Here is a 22,925-nt window from a genome sequence, read left to right as displayed (position 1 = left end):
TGCCTTGTCAACTGCGCCCTTCAGTGTGCTGAAAGTGTTCATCAAGTGCTCCCACCAGGGAGTTATATGTTGAGATGCATCATTTCAAGTTATTTATAATAATCAATGATGGAGATGGAACACTAGTCAGTGAGTAGTCTATGATTTGTGCACCTGGCTGTAGTGAAAATGACAGGCTGTTATGCACTCAAATAGATCTGTTATGCAGAGCCCTGAGAGGGGTGTCATCTGCTAATGTTTGTGATGTAACCAGAAGGATCCGATATAGCGAGTGAGATTGATGACGTCTAGTTGGCACCGATCACAGACACATGATGTCACATGACTACTAAGACAGATGTCTTCAAAGTCACCAGGCTCAAGGTAAGGACAGTCTTGTCCGAATAATAAGTGTAGATTGATGTAACACTTGGGTTGGTGTTGGGCACATATCTTGTCAAAATCATGTATTACATTCCTCGACACACTTCCTATTGTCCAAATGTTCCGCACGCTTGTTCGAGTTGTCCGAAGGTCGTCCACCCATTTCCGAGGCCTTTCTAGCTTTTCCGATGCTCCATACCATGTTCCTATCCTTGTCCATTTGACATCGCTGGTGCATTTTTCACTTGGTTATCTGTTATTGATTATGTCTAGGGGCACATACATCGAAAATCCTTGCTAATATGTATAGATATGCTCCTCGTGCATTATTACATGTATATCTTTGTAGCGGCTCACCTTGAGTCTTATTACATTTTGGATGTCTTATCTTGCTACAGTTTTCACCTACACAGATTCTGGACTTTCATGTTGTAGGATATATTCTGGCTTGCTAGTTACTTGCACTTCACTTCACTACCCTTGCTTCAAGTCATAGTTAGTAGGAGTCACTTCCAGATTTTAGTACTTCGCAATCAATCTTTGTTCATTTCGGAATGATTGTTTGGCCTCACTGCTGCCATTTTGCTATTGAAATCCTTAAGTCTTTCAATGGACTTCGCTAATCATACTACACAAAGTTCTATACTTCAACAAACACCGTATTCCCTACCAGAAACCTTGCTGTTTTGCCAGAAGCTCACCGGAAGCTTCGTGCAACCTCAGACCTTCGTTTCTCAATGTCGGACCTATACCGGACATTTTGGACAACTCATCGGACACTTCAGACGATTCTTTGGAACTCTGAACGTACTTGAGGTATTCTTTCCTCATCTCACTCGCACTTTTGAGTCTTAAGGTAACACCTTTTGTATATCCAACCAGGAATCAACTCTTTACATCGAGTAGACTTAGATGCCAAGAGCACCTAAGAAAGTCATACTAGAGACAAAAGCTGAGAGGCTCTTGAAGGAAGTAGTTTCAAGGGAAGATTGAGTAGATTCAAGTTAGAGAATCTAGTACAAGATGACCAACTACTTATACTAGGTGGAAAGAGTTAAGGGCTGGGTTACCATACTGTAGGTAAGGATAGAGGGGAAATGCCAAGGGTATAGGTATGCTGGTAACACAGCCTAGATTAGTGGCAGTTGCCAGTGGGTGGTTGAATGTGGAATGAGACTGAGAAACATTGAAACAAACTAATAGTAATAATACAATGTGTAGCAGGCATGAGTTAAAGTGATAGAAAAGGAAAGCCACATTGGTGGCACAAGTCAAGACAAATCATAGCCTGAAGGCATGTGCGCATGTTGGTGTGAGAGGAGGGAAACAAGGGATGGGAATGGTCCTGAGGATCTAATCAACAGATAGTTGGTAAAGGAGGGCAAGTCGATAGCAGGTGAGGGCAAGAATGAAGGGAAAATGATAGGGGGGCCATGTGACTGACATTACTTGTAACACAGGCTGTTGAATGTACTGATTTGTGTTGACATCAGTGGTTGGTGAAGCGAGACTGATGGTGGCTCATTGAAAGTAGCCAGAATGGAATCCTTGTCAACTGTGTCATATAGTGGCATTGTGATGGTGCATGTGGTGGCAGTGTGTCTGGTGGCTGGTTTTATTGGCATTGTGACATTGTGAATAGTAAGAAGTTGCAGAGATCATGGTGTGGCCACATATTACAGTGACCTATCTCCGTATAATATGAGGGAACAGACATGCATAATATCCTGTATGATACAGGCCAGCGGACCATGGGCCCATGATAAAAATATCCTCAACTATGACGGATGGGCCGGGAGGCAAATTATTCCCGATGGAGGCGGGTGGGCCCATGCAGGGAATATATAGAGTAGATGAGTGGGCTGATGTACATGAATATTAGGTAGACGGGTATGCCAAGGTAGTTGGATATTATGCAGATGGGTGTATTAAGGTAGATGTGTATGAGATAGATTGGTAGGTACTTGTTATCACATTCACAGGTGGGCCCAGACACATATTAATTAGACAGGTGGGCTGAGGGTGTTGTATGGGATGTTGTATTAGACAGGTGGGCTGAGGGTGGTATAAAATATAGATGGGTGGGCCCATGTGTATCATACATAATTGTAGACATGATGGAGCTGAGGTAGTTGTACATCAACCAAATCAGAGGAGGTAATAAATCAAAGTTACCAAGTTCCTGGAGCACCAGGTGATCTCCTGACATGGCCTTTGATGGTGCACAGATTGTCTTGCAAAATTTGGAATCCGGGGTGCGAAGCTTGTGTTGTCCTATGAGAAGCCAAATTCCAATTACCAACCTTTGGGTCAACCGTACTCAGAGGAGGTAATAAATCAAAGTTACTGAGTTCCCGGAGCAGCAGGTAATCTCCTGACATGGCCTTTGATGGTGCACAGGTTGTCTTGCAGAATTTGGAATCCAGGGTGTGAAGCTTGTGTTGCCCTATGAGATGCCAAGTTCCGACCACCCAAATTTGTGGTCAACCGTACCAACTTCTGAGTTCTGGGACCTGGGAGTCGACAATGAATATCTATGTATCTGATAACCAGCACACTTCCAATCAGGTAGTATTTCATTGAGCAATGGATCATCCAAGGGGTCCCTTATCAGACTCGATAGTCAATATAGGCAAATGATAATGAAAATATGAAAGTTGTTATCATGCTATTTTTCAAACTCAAGACCCTGAAACCCATTGTTCAACATGTCCATTTTTCACCCACTGCACAAATCACCGAGTTTCGAGTGCTGGAACCCAAAACTCAAAACCCAGTGTGCAACACGTAGATTGTTCATTTACATTACACAGATCATTGAGTTCCGAGTGCTGAGTGCTGAAACACAAAGCCCAAAACCCAAAAATATGTATGGAACATGGCCATTTCTTACTCATTGCACATATCACTGAGTTTCAAGTGCCAAAATCCAAAACTTGAAACCCAGTGTGCATCATGTCCATTGTTCAATTATATTACACAAGTCATTGAGTTCCGAGAGCTGAAATCCAAACCCTGAACCCCGAAAATGTGTACACAACATGTCCATTTTTCACTCACTGCACAAATCACTGAATTTCGAGTGCCAAAGCATGAAACTGGAAACCCAGTGTGCAACATGTTGATTTTTCATTTATATCACACAAATCATTGAGTTCCAAGTGCCAAGGGCCAAGACCCGAAGCCCAAGACCCAAAAATATGTATGCAACATTTCCATTTTTCACTTGTTGCACAAATCACTGAGTTTCAAGTGCCGAAACCCAAAACTCAAAACCAGGTGTGCAACATGTTCATTGTTCATTTACATTACACAGATCATTGAGTTCCAAGTGTCAAGTGCCGGAACCCGGCATGCAACATGTTGATTTTTCATTTACATTACACAAATCATTGAGTTCCGAGTGCCGAGGGCCAAAACCCGAACCCCGAAAATATGTGTGCAACATGTCCATTTTTTACTTGTTGCACAAATCACCAAGTTTTGAGTGCTGAAACCTGAAACTCAAAACCCGGCATGCAACATGTCCATTTTTCATTTATATTACACAAATCATCAAGTTCTGAGTGCCAAGACCTGAGACCTGAACCCTGAGACCCGAAAATATGTACGCAACATTTCCATTTTTCACTTGTTGCACAAATCACTGAGTTTCAAGTGCCAAAACCCAAAACTCAAAACCAGGTGTGCAACATGTCCATTGTTCAATTATATTACACAAGTCATCGAGTTCCGAGGGCCGAGGGCCGAAACCCGAACCCTGAACCCCGAAAATATGTGCACAACATGTCCATTTTTCACTCACTGCACAAATCACTGAGTTTTGAGTGCTGAAACCCAAAACTTGAAACCTGGCATGCAACATGTTGATTTTTCATTTACATTACACAAATCATCAAGTTCCGAGTGCCGAGGCCTGAGGCCTGAGGCCTGAAACCCAAAATCATGTACACAACATGTCCATTTTTCACTCATTGCACAAATCACCAAGTGTCAAGTGTCAAAACCTGAAACCTGGTACTTCAAATGGACATGAATTGTATTTGTATGTATTATCCATTGGTGTAGGGCTCAAATAACTTGGGAATTGTATTTGTCAGTACTCAGTACTTGGTACTTGGTACTTGGTACTCGGTGATTGGTGATTGGTGGTCAGTGGTCAGTACTTGAGACTCAGTAGTCAATATAGGCAAATGATAATGAAAAATGACAGTTGTAGTCCACGTCAAGGTGAGTGTCTTGATAGTCTTTCCTTGTCATTCAGCAAAACATCAGCAATAATGAAAAAATGAAAGTTGTTATTATGCTTAACTTCCTTACCGAAGGTTGTAGTCCAAGTCCAGGTGAGTGTAGTGGTAGTCTTTTCTTGTCAATTGGTTATCTTGTTACTCATTACGCAGTACTCGGTACATGGTAATTGGTACTCAGTATTTGGTTTTGATACTTGGTATCTGGGAATCAGTAGTCAGCTTAATGAAGGTTGTAGTCCGAGTCTAGGTGAGTTTATTTGTAGTCTTTTCTTGTCCATTGGTTACCATGTGACCAAGATATAAGCTAAAGAAATCCAAAACATCAATAATGACAAATGAAATACATGTTTGCAGTAAGTGAGTCTAAAGATAAAAGAATGAATATTAATAGCGAGACTTGCACGTTATGTTGAGATATCCAACATAACAAGCCTGTGATGTGATTAGAGACCTGGAATAACACCCATATACATCCATTATAATAGCTTAAAAGCTTAGAAAGATTCATGAAGGATTGATGTAATGATAGGCAAAATGACATATGTATGTGTGGAGAGTGACAATAGACATCTTTTATACAAAGTCACATTTATATATGATTCAGGCCGAAAATATCATTACAAATATGTAGGATAGATCACAAACTACCCAAGGAACCCATACTGCCTACTGCCCTGAGGGTAGGGGGTGGGTAGAAGGGATATAGTGAAAATATGAGTTGACCCAGGCTCCTTCCCAGCCCCACGGTTCGAGTGTGGAGGGGCGATATCTGATGGCATTGTCGGTACTGTTTCATAAGTCACATGATACAAGAAAAATTCAAACCCAGCACAACCTTATTCCCCCTCACACTCTCACCGGGGGCTGGAAGATAACATTTGTAAACAAAGGTCAGCCACAGTGACGGTGACCGTGAAACTTCGAAAATATGAGTTTGCACCTAGCGTAGGGTTACAAAATTTTGAATATGATACAGTTGCTGGTAAGATGTAACGAATGCGGCCCAATTCTCGGTATTCTGGACGGAACTCGCCCCATTCCGTGATACAGTGGGCTTCATCAATGATGATACCTACAAGGTAAGAAGCGAACAATGGGTCCTTCAGAAGCTTTTCAAAATCGCCATTTGGTTTCATGATTTGTTCAGGACTGACTGGAACAGCGCGGTACTTTAAGGCTTTAATTGCCTAATATCATGTGAGTGGTAACATTTCGTAGCATTTCAAAGTAATACGGACCGAGAAGTTTGCAGTGCTAGCAGTTTCTGCATTGATAGCAATGGCCCGGATGCCGGCCTTCGCAAGAGATAATGCATTTTGTTTTCCCAGTAGGTTCAGTGGAGTGACGACGAGCTGGATGCTATTGATGCGAAACAGCAACGGAATCCAGAAGCCAAGAATCTTACCCATCCCTGTGCCTGCAATGCATAGGACATCCTGGTCGCCTTTGAGGAGAGCATGTGCTACTTTCAGCTGCCACAGACAAGGGCGGACACCGAATTTCTCCTGGGTCTTTAGATAGATTTCAGATAATGCAGGAGTCTCACGCAGATTAGGAGCTGTCATCTGTATAACAACGGGTGTAACAATAGCCAGGGATAAAAAATACATATCATATTCGAAATTTTGTAACCCTACGCTAGGTGCAAACTCATATTTTCGAAGTTTCACGGTCACCGTCACTGTGGCTGACCTTTGTTTACAAATGTTATCTTCCAGCCCCCGGTGAGAGTGTGAGGGGGAATAAGGTTGTGCTGGGTTTGAATTTTTCTTGTATCATGTGACTTATGAAACAGTACCGACAATGCCATCAGATATCGCCCCTCCACACTCGAACCGTGGGGCTGGGAAGGAGCCTGGAGTTGACCCAGCATTAAAGTCCTACCACTGCTCAACTAACCATTTTCGATGCTTTGGGTCTTTGAAGTTTCCCACACTCAATTTCTTACCCATTTCACTTCCTCAGTACTCAATTCTTGGTTGATTTGTCTGTAAATTTATGTCTATGATACTTAAGATATTTGAAATGTACCCCAGGTTTCTGATTATGAAGATTCAATATTTTGAAGGCATGGGCCCCTTATCAGGCGAAATGGCAAGTATACACACTAGCTCATAAACTCCAGCCTATTGTGAGCTGATCTTGGTCATAAGAAGCAAGAATATAAGCTATGCTCATTATATATTAAAAGATTGGATCATGGATGCAAGGGCAAGATACTGAAAATTGTGAAAAAATGTCAAACGTGCAATTGTCTATGCTTTGTTCTTGGAGAAGGATCCTGTGTGTTCTGGGCTGGCTATATGATATATCTACTCTGAATATGCTCAGGAATAGACTCCCTACAGTCCTTGAGGTCCAGTCCTACAGGGAAAAAACTCCAGCAGGTGAACCACCAGAAGAGGGGGAGGTACACTATACAATAAAGGATTACCCTATGGTCCTGAGCTCCTGATACATTGTTTCTATTGTTGAATAGATGATTGAGATATAATTTCAAAGTCTATTCACCTAGAAATGAACACATAGGAGCATATTTTGTATTTTATGTATATATGCAATATCCATTTAAGCACCAAGTCTCAACTACTGATTACCAAGTCCCGACACTTGATAGTTGATAGTCAGTATTCGAGCTCCGAGTGCCAATATTGCCTACCAATATCTCGGTCAAATGACAACCAAACCAAGACCCAAGTTCCAAACCTGACTACCGAATACCAAGTATCAGTACTCGGGACTCGGGACTATTGGCTGGAGTACCCAACTATCGATTCCCAGGTACCAAGAATCAGAATCAAGTACCAAGTACCTGACTACTGATTCTCGGGTACCAAGCATCAGAACCGAGTACTGAGTACCCAACTACTGATTCTCAGGTATCAGGTATCAGAACCAAATACTGAGTACTGATTCTCTTATACCAAGTACCGAGTAACGAGATAACCAATTGACAAGAAAAAACTACCAATACACTCACCTTGGCTCGGACTACAACTTTTGTTCAGGAACTTAAACATAATAATAACTTTCATTTTTCATTATCGCCAATGTTTCAGATCTCTTTAGCTTATATCTCGGTCAAATGATAACTGATGGACAAGAAAAGACTACCAATACACTCCCCTAAACTCGGACTACAACCTTCGGTAAGGAAGTTAAGTGTAATAACAACTTTCATTTTTCATCATTTGCCTATATATATTTTTGTTGTCTCACATCCTGAGTTCTGAGTTCCGGGACCCCTGAACCCCGAAACCCGGCAGTCCACAATTTTGGGGTTCAGGGGTTGGTAAAATGTGTATGGATATATGGAAGGTTGATTTAAACATTTTTGAAAGATGTTGCATATCAAATGTCAAGTCCCGAGTTTTGATTTCTGGGTTTTGGGAGTGCCAAGTCCCAAAGCCCGGAGTCCCGAAACCTGGAGTTCCGAAACCTGGAATTCAAAACCCGGGACTTGACATTTGATGAGACATCTTTCAAAAATGTTTAAATCAACCTTTCATATATTCATACACATTTTACCAACCCCCAAACCCCAAAATTGTGGACTGCTGGGTTTCAGGTTTTGGGGTTTTGGGGTCCCAGAACTCAGAACTTGGTATGTGAGACAACAAAAATATATTTCAAACATGGATAAGTCAATGTGTTTGTCAATCAACTTGATTGTAAATCAAATTTTATTGATCTTCCCAAATTTCCCAAGTTCCGAGTTCCAGGACCCCTGAACCCCGAAACCCGGCAGTCCACAATTTTGGGGTTCAGGGGTTGGTAAAATGTGTATGGATATATGAAAGGTTGATTTAAACATTTTTGAAAGATGTCTCATCAAATGTCAAGTCCTGAGTTTTGATTTCCGGGTTTCGGAACTCTGGGTTTCAGGACTCGGCACTCCCGAAACATGGAGGGCTTTAGATTCAGTGGTTGATGGTAGGTATATGCACTCATAGTGTACATGTATCCTACATCTTTGATTTGCTGGTGGCTACATCAGCTGTATGTCTTGATGAAATGTATCTAGGCTCACCCATATATGTACCCATCTATGTACAATTCCCCCATGTCAGCCCACCCGTCTATGTAATACATCCTATGTTGGCCCACCCATCTATATAATACATCCGACATCGGCCCACCCGTCTATATAATTATACCCCACCTCGGCCCACCTGTCTATGTAATAAATATTTTATCGCACCCTCAGCCCACCCGTCTATTTGATATCCCTTTTGTCAGCCCACTCGTATATGTAATACTTTCCATGTTGGCTCACCTGTATATATAATACACCCCACGTCAGCCCACCCATCTATGTAATATTTCCCTACCTCAGCCCACCCATATATGTAGTACACCCCTGTTGGCCCGCCCATCTATATAACAATATTTGCCTTACATCTCTCTTCAGCCCAGCTGTCTATAATATCCTACTCTACATATCACCCAGATGGACCCACTCATCTCCATGAATGATCACATTCCCCCGGCCCATCCCTCAACATCAAGGATATATATATCATTGGCATATATGGGCCCACCCGTCTCCATTGGAAATAATATGTGTCCCAGCCCATCCGTCATCATCGAGAATATACACAACATGGGCCCATAATCCACTGGCCTGTCTCATATGGGATATTATGTAGGTCGGGTGGCCCGTATAATACGGAATTTGTCACTGAAGGGGCTCGTGTGGCTGTAGGTTGTGAGGACTTGTAGTGTTTTTTTTGTGCCAAAGCTAAAATAATGTTCAGTCATATTCAATATTCGAGAAGCATGTACTTTGCTGCACAATACATCTTGTTGCACAATAAACCTGAGTTGCCTCTTGGTCTCATGTTAAGACTCCAAATGTAGCATGGACATTCATGCTACTCATTGTTCCTTGACTGAACTTCATGCCCTTCATGATTCCAGCTAACAGATTCAAGTGTACACTTTCATGGTGTAGGACTTAGAGTCCTTGTGGCCTCATAGAGGTCTATTTTCTGTTGACATGCTAATCATTACCCAAATCAATTCCTATCATATCCGACTTAATATGCACCAAACCCAAAAATATTGGACATTGCATCGGGTTTCGCATTGGCCTACCAGATATTGTGTGCACTTGTCCTACCTATGTCCAGTCTCATTGTACTAGCCCAACTAGGTGCGTAGTTACTTGTTTTCTCATCCCTAACATTGTCAACCGCATCATTTCATATATTCCCATAGTTCACAGTACATCATGTCTTATTACATAGGACATTGGATCTGAAATATTATGCTAGTACTTTTGTCTATAGGGTTCCAGATTCTATGTATCTACATAAATATTGGACTCCCCATAGCATCATTATCATTCAAGTAAGGAGAGTTGTTCTTTGATGCTTAGGGGTCAAACCCGATATTTTGGAGTTCTTAGTTGACATTGCGAATATCATCGTTCCTTCACTGTCTGTATTTATCATTGTTATTATTGCACATATCACTCACTTTCCTGATGCTCACTATCACGTCACTATTACTTTCTGAATACAAACCTGATAACCCAATAATCCGAAAACATTGGACCCAATGCTTTTGCATCAGACATTGTTTCCCATGCTCAGATTATTGACCCCACATCACTCACTGACCCCCAAAACTGCAGACCCCTGGGTCGAACACACTTGTCTCACCAAGTATAGCAGACCAGGCAGTGCAAGACCAAAAAATAAAGATATCAGTTTGGAGCTATCTTTGTATAGCCCCACTCTGTGTTATATACCTACACTGGTTTATATTGTGAGTCTTGGTTATAGCCACAGCTAATATCATGGTGCTTCAGTGCCGACCTGGCCACTAACTAGCTACTTTTAGGGCTGCACACTGTCACCATAATAGACAGTTTGTACAGCAACTGTCAACGAAAATACCTGGTAAGTACTTACTCCATGTCCCAGGTGTCTGTACTTAGTTCTCTTCTTTGTAGGATCTGCTATTGCTGTTGAACAAGTTTTCTCGGGCGGTCATAACACAGTTTCACTGCAGCGCGCAAGTCTCAAGCCTAAGACTATCAGGATATTGATGCTTGTGAAGGTGAGGCTTCATTTGGGTTGTTTGTAGTTGATTTTTGCATTCTATATATACTATACACCACCATATATGTTCATATAATACCCCGTACCATAACATCTACTTTGTCTGCCACCAATGTCGTGTACAGTGTATGGGTTAGCCATATATCATATGGATACTACATGTATACGGCCATCTACCATATACAGTACAGTGTGCAGCCCTAGCTACTTTAGGCTATACAAAAAATACAACAAAATTAATGTGCAGCTTGGCCAGACTGATACTGGTCTGTCTTTTGAAGCCATCAATGGAGATGAGAAGATGAAGAATATCCTTGGTTTGTACTTTCTTTCCTGATGCCAGTGCACACTCTAAAGATGCTCTAGACTAGCTCTTGGTGGCATTTCTATGGTAGGTTGATCTCCACAGGTGGTGGAGAACCAATCCCACATACAACACTTCATTTTTGATGGCTGATCCAGGCCAGGATTTTTCAGCTGAGGCTGCAGGTCTCTTTTGGAAAGGCAAGGGTAAAGAGGATATATCTCTACCTATGGATGACAAAGACCATGTGAATGATAGAGATTGTGCAGATGTTGAGAATAATAAAGGAGGGGATTCTGGCCAAATTGTAGATGAAGAAATAAATCAGAGTGAGCATAATGATTTTTCTATGGACGATACTGGCATCCCCTTCACATATCATAACAATCCAGACTGGGACTGGCCTGACTGGGACAATCAAAATGATTTATCTGGTCCTTCACCACTGCAGTTTCCTCAGCTGCAGGCATCATCATCCAACTCCTTGGTCATTGTGCAGCCTTTCTCAAATTTTCAATTACCAGTATCTAATAACTAACGCACATTCATATCTCCCCTCAACATCAAAATACAATACAGCGAGGCCCTACTATTTCTCTCAATTCTCTAGAACCAGATGATGGTGGGCAAAAATTTCCCTTGCCATGCACCATTTCCTCAACACTAAGACCACCATCCATCAAGATACATAGATAGAGCCCTTGTCAGATGACTCTGATGCAGCCACAAGCTGGATGATGAAAACCCTAACAATGCATTCATGCAAAGCCAGTGGCATTCATCATCTTGGACATGCATCATTTGATCAGGACTCTGATCCTTCATCAACTACCTCTAGCAGATCTGTCTCTTGCAAGCCTGGGTGATACAGTATCCGACCTTAATGCAAAGCTAAATGAAGCATCAGGCACCCTTATTAAGCACATCTAGGAATTGTCTGTGGCCAAAGCTGAACACAAACACTTGAAGATAGAGTCTTAACTGGCTGGTATGGAGCTTAAGGGTCATCTAAATTGAGACAAGCATGAACATATGCTCCAGACTACTACTGCAGCTCAGAACCATGATTGTGCTATGACAGATGAACATTGGAAACCAAGCCCAAGCAAGTGAAGTTAGAGCATTTGGCTTTAGAGAGGAAGATGTCTCATCAAGGTAACTGACAGTCTTGCATCATTCAGCATTTTTCATCCCTGCTATGCAATTTCTCACAAATTCATACTGTATTCTAGGCCTGCTTTTTTCATTGTAGCCAATGATGTATACATGTATTTGAATTGAGCCTCACTTTTGTTGCATCACTCATTCATATCTGCATAATAAGTGGCTCATCAGTGTATCACAAAAATTTTGCCCCTCTGAACCAATGAAGCTCTTGTCTCCAGTACCATCCTTACCATCCTTAACATTCTCACTACCTTCTTCCTTACCACCATCTTCATGTCTACCCCACTGTCTCACTTCATGAGCAAAGTGCTCAAATGAGTCATTGACAGTGAGTTTTTCCTTGATTTTGATGATCAAGTTATGGATAATTAAACAGCATCTCATCCACATATTTGCTTTATCTAGGTCTCGCTGTGTCTGGATTTGGATCTGCAGTTCACAAAAGGACTGGAAGTGTCTCTTCAGTGAACCATAGCTATGTTTAGAGCAAACATGGACCTGGAAATGTTGGAGTTAGTTGATGTGGCAAGAATGGTTCATTCTACCTTTAACAAATGATAATTAAACATTTTTTGATCATGGGTCAACCTGCCAGCTGCTGGTCGCTTGAAGGGTACAATACACCACAGATGAGAGCTATAGGCTGTGTCAGCCCAAATCCTTTCATTTCTGCCCCAAAAGGTCTGAGGATAGTGCAAAATTTGGGCCTTTAAAAACACATTAGAGTTGTATATGCTACTGAGAACACCAATGATGTAGTCGATAATGTGCAAGTTGTGTGGCATGATTACAACCTTTGGAAGATGTGAGTTTTTTTTTTCATTATAATTCATGACATACCTGAGCTGATAGCAAGTAATTTAATTTTTGGTTATAAAAACTCTCTCTATGCCATCCAGGCTTTTGAAACAGGTTAATTGGTGTGCTGTCAACATAGAGAAACCCATCCCTCCACTCCTGACATGTTTGCTCTTCAACCTACATGTTTGCTCTCTCCCTCTCAATTTGATCATCCTCATAAAGTGGGTCAAAATGAATCACAACATCATAATACTGAAGAAGTGTGATCATTACATGCTGCTGACAATTGTAAACTGTCTCTGTAATGACCTATGCTATTTAGGAATATTGCAAGTAGCACAGGAACAGGTAACTGTGGGTTATTTGAGTTGTTGTAGCAAACTGGGTAACTAAGGATTGTATTAATAAGGTGCTCAAAAACAGGAGGATCTACACGAAGTTTATGGCAAAACTTATAAGGATAATCCAGTCATTCCTCGAGCAGATGGAGCTGTGGCACACAGCTCAATTTCAGATGTATGAAGAGAATATGACTCTTCTTGACTTCATTGTGCAAGGCTTTAATCATGTTACTAAATTCCATAAAACTATACAACATCATCAGTATCTCAGTTGTAGAGGACACCAATATTAAGAAAAGCGACTCAGTGAGGGAGGAGCCAGATGATATGGACGACATATCTACATCTGAGTCTCCAGACTCAGATGAAGAACCTGAACTACTATCATCCCACTCATCAAGTCCTTTGATAACAGTCTTGGCTAGTTCAAGGTATCAAGCTAACTGTAGGTCTAGTTATTTGGTACATAGCACTTGCAGGATGTGTTCATGGGCTGAAGTGTGAGGCATCATTCATTGTTATTGATCTTATTGTGATTATACTTTGTATTATGTTATCTAGTTTGATCAATTCCAGTGGAGATTTAATACAGCTTGAAGCCTTCACATTTTAGATATATTTTTTGCTTTTATATCTTAACTTTGAGACCCATTATTGTTTTGTTCAAAACAAACTCAAAATTTTCATAATTATTTGTTGCAGCCCACTCAAATATCAGTATTATTGACAAGGAGTACAGGGTATTTACTACTCCAGTTGTAAACACTGTCTCAATGGATGTGAGGAATTCTGATAGTTGGCAAGCAGATTCACTACCCTCAAATGATGTGAGTCCATGTTTTGTCGCAAATACAAGTACCTACATCATTACACAGCTGCATTTATTTCAAGAGATAGCTGATGGCAGTGTTGCTTTCTCTTCAGATGATAGCATTCTACTTCTCCCACTTCCACCAGTGTTCAACTCCTACAATCAAGAAAATTGAATATCATTGTTGAAGGAGATTGAGACATGGCTGGTATTTGAAGTGGATTCAGAGTCACCACTGTGGACTTAGGGATATGATGCCTTTTGGCTAGCATTTATTGGTGCATATCTGTACTTCCTGAGAGGCAGATGGCTAATGTGAGATTCTCAAGTGCCATTGCAGGATACATTCATTGAAACATGGTTAGATCAGTTAAGTGACACTAAGGCAAGTTGGATTGGAGTATGAGGCACCAATGAAGTACTTGATCATGTTTGGACTAAGTTCTGCATGCATGCAGCCCTTTTCTATCCTAGTTCCCTCATTTCTTCTGGCTGCCTTTAGAACAATCAAGCTTGTGGTTCACATGTTTCAGTATGTTAAGATGTCCTATATTACAAAACTTGTCATTTCCTTAGTGTCTATTGTTATATTAGGTGTACCAATTTTATGTGCTTATTATTACCATGAACCACTGGAAGGTCTTATGTTTCTATTAAATTGTATAGGTTGAAAACCTACTAAAGAATGCATGTTCTTTTTATTAGAATATATCATGACATTGAGTTATATGCTTTTCTCAGATATTTATGCTAATGGTGTTAAGAATGTGCTTAAGGGTTGAATCTAAAGGGCTTGGCTTCAGCTCGTTAGCTCATGCGCTATGCCCCTTACCTGAGTATGTGCCCCTAACTTCCAAAGGCTATCAAATGATGTCCAAAGGTTGTCAGACGATGTCCGGAGTCCGATGTCTGATGCATGGGAATTCCAGCGGATATTTGGGAACAAGTGATAAGACTAATCTGGATGATGTCCAAACTAGAAAGAAAACAGCAAAGGACTACCAGAGGTAGAGGCGGAGGTGTCAAATCTATAGGAGTTGATCCTAAGACTAGCAGAGGATGATGAGAGGAGAAACTCAAGTCAGACAGAGGAGGGAATGAGCAGAGTCTAAGATAATATTTAAACTAAAGAACTACATAGAATCTACAGAGTTTATATACTACTGAGGACTTAATGGAGAATAAGTCAGTGCAGTCTGAAGCTATGTGAGGCTATGGACGGAACATATAGAAATGTCTAACATTAGTCTATTGGAAAATAGTAAATGAAGACAGAAATGAGAACATAGTAAAATAAAGGTGGAAATAAAATGAGGTATAAAAAATGAGTATAGTCTAACTTGAGAAGGAATGTACAAAGGGAAAAGGCACAGAAGATACATAGATGCAGGTCAGATGCAGATGTAAGATAGAAGTTAGCCAGATCCAGAAATTTGGAAATAGTTTGTGTGATAGGTCCAGGTCCGGAACACAGGATATGACAAATGGTCTTAAAGTATTTATTGAAGTCATGATTTATTTGACTTAGACTATGTAAGTTCAAAATCTGTAACATAATATTTTTTGTTCAATTGAAATACTGAATAAGTTTCTTAGAAGCTAATTACAAGTGCTCTTAGTTAAGTAGATATCACAACAGAATCAAAATCAGCCTAAGAAACAGTGGCCTGCTAAATGATATATGTTTTTCTATCAGAACACACCTTATCATTGAATTATACATGCTTTTCCCAAATATTTATACTAATAGTCTTAGTCAAGTATTTATTAAAGTATGGCATATATAGCTGTGCCACTATCACTCTATAAACTGCCTGATAAAGATTATTCCAAGCTAGACTCACTGTTTTCTGATCCCAAGTTTATCTTTTATCTATCATTATGTATAGACAATGACTTCAGCAGAAGTGATGCAGAAGATTATTGGTCTATGCACTATGAAAATCAGCTTAAATAAATAAAGGTGATGTTATAGTTAATATTGCTGACATCAGTCCCTGCTCTGCTACCACACATTTTCCTTGATCCTGACTTGCCAACACATGATACTGCCATCTATCTGCCCTCATAGAACTAGCATAGATCTAGAGCAGCCTGGAATGCTGCCTATGACATCACCTTAGGTCTAGAAAGCCTCCTAATCATATTTAGAGACCATTAGACCTAGAGTACCTCATGCCGCCTCATGATGCTCTTCCCTAGACCTAGACTGGTGCATGCTATGACATCCCTATACAGAGCAGACACATATCATTGCATTTCCTTACTTTGATATAGTTGGTTTTCCATCAGAACTCCTTTCAGTGTGACCTTCAGTTCCACTGTCTTGACCACACTTCTAAGGCAAGCCAACACTAACTTAGCTATACATCTATTAGCCCTATAGCTTGGCAAGCTGCCATACTTACTAAGCTTGTCAGAGGATATCTTAGGCTCTATCTAAGCTAGAACTCATCCTTCTGTCTATGTGAGACTGCTAGATGATTAGCCATTTGGCTAGAGAAGGCTTGACCTATCTAAGTTGTAACAGGTGATATATATAGGAACTTCTAGCTCCAGAAGCTTCTTATATATAATCTATAAGCACCAGCATAGAATGTGCTTCAAGATATATCATACTATACCTCACTTATCCATAGCCTATATGACAGTCTGTTTTTTCTCAAAACTAGCATTTGCACTATTCTAAAAAATCTTCATATAACTTTCACACCATATGAGTTTACATGCTATACCCATTATATACTAATTTCTCCCTTCTTATTATACTGCCATATCATATGCCACATGATCGCTTAAAATCATTCTACCTGAAAGAAACCCATAGTTCACTTCCTTAGCAGCCACTATATCATAGCAGAAATGAATCCTTATGAACCTGTTGGTGATCTTACTAAACTTATTCTTAGACTGAAGGCACAGGAGGCAGTCAAATGTCCTACTAAAGACTGTTTGGGATGATATACTACTTCAATAAGGATCATTCTAATATAGAAGCCTAGTATTTCAAATACCTAACAAAATACTATGTTACATATCCATATTACTATATTATTGATCAGAATAATAATCTAAGTCATTAAGTGATTCTCTTACACCCACAATAGATACCTAGTATGTCCTCTACAGGTCTATCCAACACATTCTCTGCAGGTCTATCTGACCTATCTTCTATAGGTCCATTCATTCTATCATTTACCAGTTCAATATTACAGGCTGTCTATCATCAGAGTACTATAGCTGTACTCTTAGCTAATTCTCTCATTAGGCTAGACTGGCTTCAATATATATTGAAATTTGACTAGCTCAGTCACTCACCCCTTTGTCAACTTGTCCAAGTATGTTTACCAGCTGGAGTTAATATCATGCTGCCAGGAGATCAAAAGCATATGAAGATTTTACTAATTTTTAGAAAACTTTTTATATGGTACTTGATTGATGTTCAGCATTATTAGTGTATGACAAATAATGAAGTTGTGCAGGTTTTATTATATGAGTATACTAGACTGCCATGGCTGGTGGTACAATTAGAACCAACTCTGAATGATAGAACTTGGGCTTACTTTAACTCTCTTACTCATGTATTCTCATATAGGGCCTATACAACTCTGGCAATACAGTGTCTTTCAATGATGATATGATATACATATATAGCCTATACTAGTATATTAATTAATTAATATATACCTTTATAATATAATTTCTCATTTGAATTTGAATTTGACTAGATAAAGGTAAGATTTTGTTATTTATCATTCCATCTACTAGAGGGGAAGTGGCCCACAGCTACCATGCTGTATGATTATGTTATTGGAAAAAAGAACACAATTATAGAATCCTAATTTAGCTAATTCACAACTTTGTTGTACTTCTAATATGATACAAAATTACAGGTATTAAGGTCATAACCTGTCCTTTAGATATATCACTCTACTTAAGACTATCTAGTGGACAATAACCACTTTTGATTAGGAAATATCATTACAGTGAGATATACTATGCTTCAACACAGTTGGTTTACAATTATGCTCTAGAGTTATATCAAGGCCTCTAGTAAGACTGTTTTTCCCCTTAAAGCCTTAACTATTTTAAGCAAACATCTTCTGATATCACCCTTCCATAAAAAAATGTTATGCCTGCTATAATATTCTCTCCTGATAGTAATGTCACAATGAGTTTAGATGTAATATGAGATAAAGTGGGAGAGAATATAGTAGAAGATGGGATGGACAGAAAAGAACAAGAGAATAAGGAGGAGATTAAAGAGAATAAGGAAAAAGAGTATACAATACAGAACATACAGTTTTAGGAGAGTCTTCTAGTATTAGCAAGCCATGATCTGAATGACAGCCATATGTAAAAACTTATTTCAGATGGTTTCTTTGCTGCAGAGAGTGCAGAACAGCACTTCAATAAAGATATATCAGTTTCAGAGTAAATTTTTTCTAAACTTTTGAACATCTATTTGGACCCTAATACTATGGTTTATTCTACTCCTAGTTTACTATCAGAAAATAGAGTATTTGTCCACCCTTCTGACAACACTAACTTGGGTTTTATGGCACTATATACCTATTTTAAAACTATATGGGCAAAGGTTGCACTAGCAGCAGGAGCCAAGCATATCAAATATGGTTTTATTTTTTCTGACCATAACCAGATAGTAAATATTCTAGATACCTATAATATCTTTCATCCTGTCAAATTCTCTCAGCTAGGATCACTTACTAGGATGCTAATTTACAAAATTTCCACCACTATTTAAGCTATTTTTCCTAATATGCGTCAGTTGCTATATTAAGACTTTTCCTAGCATAAACTTGCCAATGATCTTGGCTACCAGGAATCTATTTTTACCAATCAGCTGATAAGCTCTGGCTATAACTCATAATCAAGACTGCAAATGATTAGTTAGTTAATCCTGTTAGTCTTCACAATCTAGTTCTCAATAGAAAGAGATCAGTCAATGAGAAAGTAGTCAAGAACCTGCTGAAAAGAGCAGGATATGCTATGTCTTCTCAATATATTCTTTTAGCTGTTATCAGTGTTCTATTTCCAGGTCAAATTGCTGTACTATGACTAAAACTCAAATATTAGAGCTAAGCAAAATTTATTTATGGTTTGATGTATTCTGATACTAGCAAATCCAATTGCAAAGCAGCATAAAGAGACCATAAATGAGTGTCTACAGGTACTTCCTAGTTCTCTAGCAACATTACTACTTTTTTATCTGAGGATCTACAGCTAGTCTTCTATAATATCCTTTGGTTGGTTCAAGGAGTAATATATAAGCATAAAACCTATATATTTGTCTTTGCCTTCCCAAAACACATAGTGATATTTTTTGGAGCAGGGCTAATATCAATGCATCACTACAGAAGCATATACACATTTTCCTAATCTATTATCAGGTTTCTTGCTTCATAATGTTACAACAGAGACACTCCAAAAGTTTTTCCTATTGCTGACAGAGCTCCACCAACTTCCTGATTCTCTCCTTAACCAACATGCACAGCACCATCAGCAAACTGGTAATAGTCATTATAGACAAGACTTTGATTTTTCATAGTTTCTTCTCATAGTAGAATTCAAAGCTGACCTTGAAAAATCCCTGAAAACATCAACAAATATGCAAACTTTTTGGAACCCCAGTAGCAGGCATCAGAATTTGAAATCCAAACTTCATGCTACACACAAATGATGCCTCCAATATGCCCATCCACTATAAGACATTCAGCACACCTCTAACAGCTTTCTCAAATATCTGCTGGTTGAAATATGAGCCAAATGCAACCACCACCACCTTCACAATCTTCACATGGCAGAGGGAGGGGGAGGGGTACCACTACTGTGACTTGTGGCAGGGAACAAGGAGGAGGAGATACTGACCATTCGGACCACCCCCTCCCCAATATCAACATGCAATAAAAGCAGCTTAAAGGTAGCCATACTCTCTACAACTACAACATCATCTTTCACTTTACCTTATGTCTCTGCAGATTCATGCAGATCTTTTTTGTGTGTCCTCCTCCCCTCAGCACTTATTTAGTCCCTCCAGCATTCACTACCTACAGCTGATTTCATTCTCATATGGACTCCCTTTTTTAGGAATGCTAACATTTGAAATACAATGTATATCTACTATGAGTTGCTTTTTTTTGGATAATTCTAATGAGAAACCCTGACATCAACAGGAACATTGAGTAGAAACCTCTGCTTACCTAATGAAGACCGCTGTTTCTCTCCACTATGTGCACTGGTACTCAATGTTTAATATTTAATTTTACTAGGTGCTGCTGCCTTTCCATACTATATAATACTCATGTTGCCATTCAAAGTCTAAGCCTCATGTGTGATCAAGACTCAACCAACAAGTAACCAACAGAACACACTTAATTCTAATCAAGTTCAACACACACTTCAAGTTTCAGCAGCAGCTCATCTACTACTGTCATCCATTACTAATCCAATCACAATTTTGCCATGTGTAACTTCCCATCAACAAAGCCCACATTTTCGAGGGACTCTCTGAGTTGTGCTTAGAGCCTCATGTTTGACTCATAGTGATCAGACCTGTCAAGTTCCAAGAGTTTCGAGCTGTTAAACAATAGCTAATGTTCTCATAGTGTTTTCTATTCTATTAGGTACATATACTAAATATACTGAGTTCTGTCCCAAGTACTAAGATCATTTTCTATTCTATTAGCTCTCTCCATGTCATCTGCTCGCCTCTGATCTCTAGAACATTCCCTGTCTACAGTGACTGTACTAGTAAGTGTATAATTGTAGGTTTGTGATTAAAGAAATGCAGCCACTACTATGTGTGAGCACTGAGAACATACTGAAAATTAAGTACCAGACAAACAAACTTACAGTGGCTCAAAAAAGTGTCTCAATGTTTCTGATTTTTCATGTAATTGCTTTATTATGAGCCAGGGTGTGGGAATATGACTATGCTGTAGGGAAGTGTCATAATGCTATACTTCTCAGCCTCATTTATGCTCCCTGTAGCGTGGGAATCTGATGTCATCATGTGCAGATATGGCTATTTGAATTTGGTGACTCAGTGAGACACTTTTTTGACTTTCAGTTTGATCAACACAATCTCTATAATTATGATACTTTATGTGACCTCCTGTTGCTCTAATCACTTCTGCCACTCCTCTAGCCATGCTATCTATCAATTTTGAATATTTCTTCTTAGTACTCCTTTCTCACTCTGCTGCAACTCTGTCCTACAGCTGAAATAGCCCCTATGATGAATTTTGATAGGCTGCAAGCAATTTCTTAGATATTTTTCAGTAATATTCAATAGGGCTAATGTATGGGGACTGTGCTAGACATGATAGAACATTGATATTATGGTCTTTGAGCTGCTAGTGACTAACTTGGACATATACTTAGGATCATTATTTTATTGCAACATGGTATCTTCCTCATTAATATATGATTTCTGTATGCTTCTTAGCAGACTCTCATCTAAAATAGAGATGTACCACTCTGTATTAGTTCTTCACTTCACTTCACACAGAGAATATACACTCTATTACATCTCATATAGCTCTATACCTCTATGTTTGTTACTCCACACTTGAGAGTTTACACAATTTTTTTTCTTTTAGTGGTTCACCTGTCATTTTATGGATGTATTCCCAGCCATCTGACTTCATTATATTTATCTTGGTCTTATCTCATAATATAATTCTCTTCCAGTCCTCTTTCAGTCCAGTACTGGTCTTTAAAGCTGAAGTTTACTTCCTATTTCTATAGGCTAGGGATAGGAGAATCCTCTTCTGATTGATTGTAACTTTAATATTTGTTGCCTTGCAAGTATTGTTGATGGTTTGAGTGGAAGGAGTGCTGGAGATGATGAATTGATGAATTAGGTGGCCTGAGTAGTATTAGCAGCCTGCCCAGTTAGAATATGGTAAATGTGAGATCTTCATTCATGTCAAGTAAGATTTCAAGTCAGTCACTAGCAGCTCAAAGACCATAATATCAATGTTCTATCATGTCTAGCACAGTCCCCATACATTAGCCCTATTGAATATTACTGAAAAATATCTAAGAAATTGCTTGCAGCCTATCAAAATTCATCATAGGGGCTATTTCAGCTGTAGGACAGAGTTGCAGCAGAGTGAGAAAGGAGTACTAAGAAGAAATATTCAAAATTGATAGATAGCATGGCTAGAGGAGTGGCAGAAGTGATTAGAGCAACAGGAGGTCACATAAAGTATCATAATTATAGAGATTATGTTGATCAAACTGAAAGTCAAAAAGTGTCTCACTGAGTCACCAAATTCAAATAGCCATATCTGCACATGATGACATCAGATTCCCACGCTACAGGGAGCATAAATGAGGCTGAGAAGTATAGCATTATGACACTTCCCTACAGCATAGTCATATTCCCACACCCTGGCTCATAATAAAGCAATTACATGAAAAATCAGAAACATTGAGACACTTTTTTGAGCCACTGTAGTCAATACACAAGCCTTATTTCTGAATTATGCAGCAATTCCTAGTTCTAATGCTACCCACCAGATAAATGATGCTCTCAAACTGATCTACTCACACTGCAGCCCTTTTTAGCAGTACAGCACTGGTTGAGTGTGGCGGACCAGCCATGGGCTCCAGCCATCAGAAATCCTGCTACAGTATTGAAAGTCAGAAGGGTGTCTGCTGACTAAGCAAGTACCCCAGGTAAGGGGGTTTCTCATTAGAATTATCCCTTTTTTTACTTTATGTATGACTTTCCCCTATGAACATACACTTTGCAAAATCACAAGTGTTCGAATCTCCGACTTCGGCGCTGAG

At 39.5% G+C, this 22,925-nt stretch overlaps 1 protein-coding gene across 1 annotated transcript; it reads left to right on the top strand.

The window, feature by feature from the left end:
- Positions 1-10,416: 10,416 nt before the first annotated feature.
- Positions 10,417-11,523, top strand: F5891DRAFT_975337 (uncharacterized protein; the record flags this gene model as incomplete). The annotated part of the gene is made up of 5 exons (XM_041376499.1): positions 10,417-10,419; positions 10,498-10,519; positions 10,573-10,679; positions 10,929-10,998; positions 11,144-11,523. The coding sequence occupies 5 exons, from the start codon at positions 10,417-10,419 to the stop codon at positions 11,521-11,523; spliced, it is 582 nt and encodes a 193-aa protein (XP_041232132.1).
- Between the last annotated feature and the right edge of the window lie 11,402 nt (positions 11,524-22,925).

Source organism: Suillus fuscotomentosus (assembly GCF_016647785.1).
Source record: "Suillus fuscotomentosus strain FC203 chromosome Unknown F5891scaffold_4, whole genome shotgun sequence".
NCBI lineage: Eukaryota > Fungi > Basidiomycota > Agaricomycetes > Boletales > Suillaceae > Suillus > Suillus fuscotomentosus.
This window is presented reverse-complemented; position numbering and strand designations above follow the sequence as displayed.